This window comes from Manacus vitellinus, unplaced genomic scaffold (genome assembly GCF_001715985.3).
Source record: "Manacus vitellinus isolate BGI_N305 unplaced genomic scaffold, ASM171598v3 scaffold_4_pilon, whole genome shotgun sequence".
NCBI classification, from domain to species: domain Eukaryota; kingdom Metazoa; phylum Chordata; class Aves; order Passeriformes; family Pipridae; genus Manacus; species Manacus vitellinus.
The window spans coordinates 11,359,225-11,364,096 of NW_021940604.1; the positions used below are offsets into that span (position 1 = coordinate 11,359,225).

The window sequence follows — 4,872 nt, forward strand, 5'->3', positions numbered from 1 at the left end:
AAGTCAAGATTTTGAGTGGTTAAATCCAGTGGTTAATTTCAATACAGTGAGGTAAATTTACTAGTTAAAATATGCATTTGCCATATCAGTCATCTGCACTTTTCTTAAGGCAAAGGGCCTCTATTCTGTCTCCCTTTAACAGAGTAGCAATTCCCACTGAATTTCCCAGTGCTTTTAGCAAAAAGATGAGCCTGTTCAGCTCTGCTTCCCAGAGTTACTCATCTCTTTGCTAGAGTGGTGGCTGTTCAGGGTATGTGTTTGGCAGTAAAGTCAGTCAATCCTGTGTGTGTAACTGCATGTCTCACCTGGTGTGGCCCCGCTCACCACAACTGAAGTTGCACATGGTTAGGCCAGGCGAAGAGGTCTGCTTTTAATTGTGTGGGATGGAGATAAAGCTGTGAAAAAGTGAAATTAAACAGCTCCCCCCTTGAAGACCATTAGGACTATACAGCAGGCTCTGGCCCTTTCCATAATGAAGGCTGAGATGTTTGCACAGCCCTCGGCTTGCAGTGAGCTGCTTTAATTAAACCTAGCCTAGCCCACGCATGAACCCAACTGGTGAATTCGGGTTGCCTGGAGGACGTGCCACCTCGTCCAGTTATCTCAGGGAAAAGTGGGGGATGAGAATAAACACAACCCAGGCTGCACAGATGCTCGGGGAGGCTTAGCGCCTGCCTGCGGGATACCTGTGGCTCCCGCGCTGCCTGTGACCGTACCTCAGACCCTGCCACCGCCCCCCCGCAACCGGCCGAGACGGAGGACTTGGTCCGGGGGACGGCCCTGCAGCCCCTGCTGCCCCTCTCGTGCTTTCGGCCAGAAAGTACACAGGTATCAAACGGAACCGCGGGATGGTATTGAAAGAGCAAGTGAGGCGGAAATTTAAAGCCCCTCTGCTAATAATAACAGTATAAATAACCGAAGACGTCTTGTAAACAGTGCGGTCATAACCCTGAAACATTAAACAGCGTGGTGGGATCTGGCGCATCAGCTGCCGGCGGCCGCTGCTGGTGCAGGGGGAGCGCCCCGCACTCCTGTTTATCTCAGCCTCATCTCCCGCGGGCGCGCTGATCGATAGAGAAGAGATGTTTAAGTTAAAAGTTCCCAGCACTGAGGACCGACTGTGCTTTATCAATAGATCACTGCTCCTGTCCCCGCGGAGCGGATCGGAGCGGCGGGGGTGGCTCCCGCAGTGCCCGGTCGCCGGGCTGGGCTCCCGCAGCGAGGACGAGCTGCGGGCCCAGTCACCCCCTCCTCCAGGGGTTTGCTCCAGGTCTCTAGCTCCAGGGAAGCAGACCTCCCGTGGGCCGGGGCAGAGAGAAGGGATCCCCGCAGCGCGGTCGCTTCGGGGAGCGGCGGAGGCAGCGAAGGCGCAGTCCTTACCCCGGCGAGCCCGAGAGTCGCAAACGAACACTTCCACCGCTCCGTGTTCAGTAGAAAGGAAGGTTTATTCACAGAAATAGAGCAGAACCTGCTTGAAGAAAATATATCTGTATATCTTTAGGTTGAATTACTTCATAGACATGACTGTCAAAGTCAGTTTTTCTAGGCATCTACATATTTCACAGGTCTCAGACAAAAGATACACGCGTGGTAGGTTTTGTTTGATCTCTGTCTTTTCTCTAGTAGCGCTTGAACCAGCAAGGCTGTGGTTGCAGGACACTCAACTGTACACGCATTTAATAAAGTTAAATAGAGTCGGGATCTCTCGGGGTGGATGGAGTCTTTGCTAGGGCACATTTGGTCTCCTTTGCGCCGGGAGAGCGGCTCTCCCCATGGCTCTGCCCGGGGCCCGGGGCAGCGGCGGGGCCGCGGCGGGTCCCTGCCCGCTCCGCCGGCCGCGCCGGGACGGACGCTGCTGGCCCGGCCGCGGGGCTCAGGATGCCGTCGGGCCGCACAAGCGGTTTGTGTTCACCACTTCTTTCAGGTCACTCTCGGGTTTGCCGGCTACCATAAAAGGCCAAGTCTGTAGCCAGGAAAAGACACGGGTGGGAAGGGGGTTACACAGGGAAAAATGCAAATTGCAACGCTCATTTTGCTATCGGGTCCGGCTGGGGAGTGCCCGGGGGACCGAGCCCCGGCATCCACCGCCTGAGCCCGCTTCGGGCAGCGCTCAAGCGGGGCTCAGCTGGGGCAGTCGCCGCTGACTTCCCGCGAGGAATCTTTTGCCGGGGCTGATGCCGTTTTGCCTCACAGCCGTGGCGGTCCCTCCGGGCGTCCTCGGGCGGGCGGAGCCCGTCTGATCCGCGACAGGAGGGACGGAGAAAGGAGGTGGGGAGGAAGCCGCCCGGCTTCAGTACATTCTGCATCCCCCCGGCACAGTCGCCTCGGGCACCCCGTCGCAGGCGCGCCGCCCCCGCGCTTGGTTGTGACCGGCGTGGGGACCCTAACCCGCCTCTCGCCCCGCCGCGCTCTCTGGGTGCAGGAGCCGCTCGGGGCCCCAGCAGTCCCCGGCCGCTCTCCCCGGCCTCCTGCGGCTCGGGGAGTATGCTTTGGTGTGCCTCCGTGTGGGAGCAGGGGTGTGTGTTATGTCAGTATTGGGTGTTGGTTTTGTTTTACTTCATTTTTCCCCCCATGTCGTTGCGCTGAGGATTTTTATCTTAATCACAAACTATTTCCCAGGCCCTTATCAGCTAACAGCGGGTAATGTACTTTCCCTCAGAGTCCAGAGCTCAAAAGGCAGAGTCTGACCCTAGTGAATTGTCCCCAGATCCCCTCTGTGATCCCTTTAGGCATCAGGATCCACATGTGTAGGTAATGTAAAGCCTGTACAAAGTCTAAAAAGAGTCCAGGGAGATCTTACTCGCCCCTGGTTTACATCATTTGTATGTATTTTTAGAGCTGGAAATCGGATGTTTCTGGTGGCTGGGTATGGTTGGGAGACCTCAGGCTGCTTGGGAAAACTTTCAGTGTGTGGTGGGAGCAGCAGGAAAGACACCGCATAGCCTAGGGAGAGGCATTGTGGAGTGTGCCTGGGGCAGACACCTTCCCTGGGGAGTCCGCACTTGTATTTATTTCTCCTTTACCAGTTTACACGGATAGGAGAAATATCCTGGACCCAGCAAACTTGAGTGGCTGAGCACAGAGCCCCAAGAGCTCTGTCTTTAAAAAGTTAGGGCTTGGGGGGACTATTATGACAGGAAACATTATGGTAGAGATGCAGGATAAGAATAAATCCCAGGTCCTTGGCTTAGGCCCTTCCTCAAACATACTCTTTTCTACCTAAATTCCTGTACCTGCCTACTTGCAGGTAGAAAGCTGCCATCAACCCTCTGAGGTTTCTCAGGCATTTCTGGGGCAGTAAAGAGTAAAGCCTACCCCTGTCTATTTGTGGTCAGCATGGCCCCTGCCTGTCTTCTGGAGGGGATGGCTAGGAGCAGCAGAGGGGGCCCGGAAGGCTTGGTGTGCGGGATACAGAGCAAGAGGGTAGCTGGGACCCTGTTCCCTCACACACTACCGCTTTCCATCCCACTGGCACATGACTGTCTGTGGGAAGCACAGTGAAATTTTGTCCCTGCACATGCCCCATCCCAGCTTCTCACCCACCTCTACCCATGTACACGCAAAGAGTGCCTGGCCCGAGCAGGCTCTGACTTACCAAGTTGACTGGGTGGATGTAGCCGTTTTCATATTTGTCATTGGCCAGGATCTGCCTCAGGTGAGCAATGTAGCTGGAGGCCAATCTCAAGGTGTCCAGTTTGGAAAGTTTGGTGTCTGGGGGCACCCAGGGCAGGGTGGTCTTAAGCCTGGAGAAGGCTTTGCTAAGGACCCTCATCCTTGCCCTCTCCCTGGCGTTGGCAGCATTTCTCTGTACCTGCTTTCCCTCCTGGCTCACTCCATTTAAAGGGGTCTTCTTGGGGGGAGCTTTTTTCCTCTTGCCCGAGGCCCCTCTCCCCTTCTGAGGGGAGCCATTCTCGCCATTGGATCCCTCCTCGTTGCTCTCGGTGGACGCCCCAAACTCTTTGTTAGTATCCATTTTCAGGCCATCGCATTCCAGCATCTCCACCTCCTGCAGATCTTCTACATCGCTGAGGGACCCAGTGGACATGGTCTGGAAGATGCCAAACGACCAGCAGGAAAGGGGGAGGGGGGGAGGAAGAGCAGCTCCTTGAATCTATTTCAAGGCCGTGTAGGAGAGAAGGGGTGCCAGTATTTTCCTCCCCTTCCCTCCCCGCCCAGGACTAAGGCACGATACCAGCCCAGAAAGGATCCCCGCCCTCCCGCCCCCCAACCCTGCTTTGCCTGTGCCTGAGGGAGGGAGATTGTGAGAGAGGGAGAGAAAGAGGGAGCGAGAAAGCCGAGGAATTTAGTGAGGACACTAGTAATTTATCTGGGGGATAAGAGAGGCGGATCCAGCCCAGGGGAGGGGCCCTGCCCACTGAGCACACCACATCCCCAATCACAGACCTTTACACAGGACAGAGAATGAGGTATCCCAGCAAGCCTTTGCCGAGAGCTCAGAACTGGGATTCAAATCTTCACAACTGGACTAAAACAACTTGCTTGCACTCTGTTCCCCTGCTCTGTCTTTCTATCCTCCCCCTTCCTCCTCCTCCTCCTTCTCCTCCTCTTCTCCCTCCCCACTTCCCTTTTCAGCCCCAGAGTTGCTCTCCCCCTCTCTGCCTCCTAGATGACCCAGGCAGCTGGTGTCATGATTCTTGATGAAAGCCAAAATGGGTCATGAGCACAGAGAGCAGCAGATCCACCAGCCAAGCCTTCCAGGGAGCTTTGTAATGCGTGCTGTCGAAACGCTGTCCTGTAACCTAATCTGGGGGAGATTTGTGGATGATTATATTTGCAAATGCATCCTGTCCAGCTAGTAGCATATTCCAGGAAGGGAGTGCTCCTCTGCCTGTCCAGCAGTGTGGACCTTGC

At 55.5% G+C, this 4,872-nt stretch overlaps 1 protein-coding gene across 2 annotated transcripts; it reads right to left on the minus strand.

Moving 5' to 3' along the window:
• Positions 1-1,350: 1,350 nt before the first annotated feature.
• Positions 1,351-4,531, minus strand: TCF21 (transcription factor 21). 2 transcript variants are annotated; one of them, XM_018077841.2, is made up of 3 exons: positions 4,405-4,531; positions 3,596-4,048; positions 1,351-1,963 (listed from the first exon to the last, which is right to left on the minus strand). In XM_018077841.2, the coding sequence occupies exons 2-3, from the start codon at positions 4,043-4,045 to the stop codon at positions 1,874-1,876; spliced, it is 540 nt and encodes a 179-aa protein (XP_017933330.1). In that variant the 5' UTR covers positions 4,046-4,048; positions 4,405-4,531; the 3' UTR covers positions 1,351-1,873. The 2 variants fall into 2 exon arrangements, with proteins under 2 accessions (XP_017933330.1, XP_017933329.1); XM_018077840.2 differs by lacking the exon at positions 4,405-4,531 and having other exon boundaries at positions 3,596-4,374.
• Between the last annotated feature and the right edge of the window lie 341 nt (positions 4,532-4,872).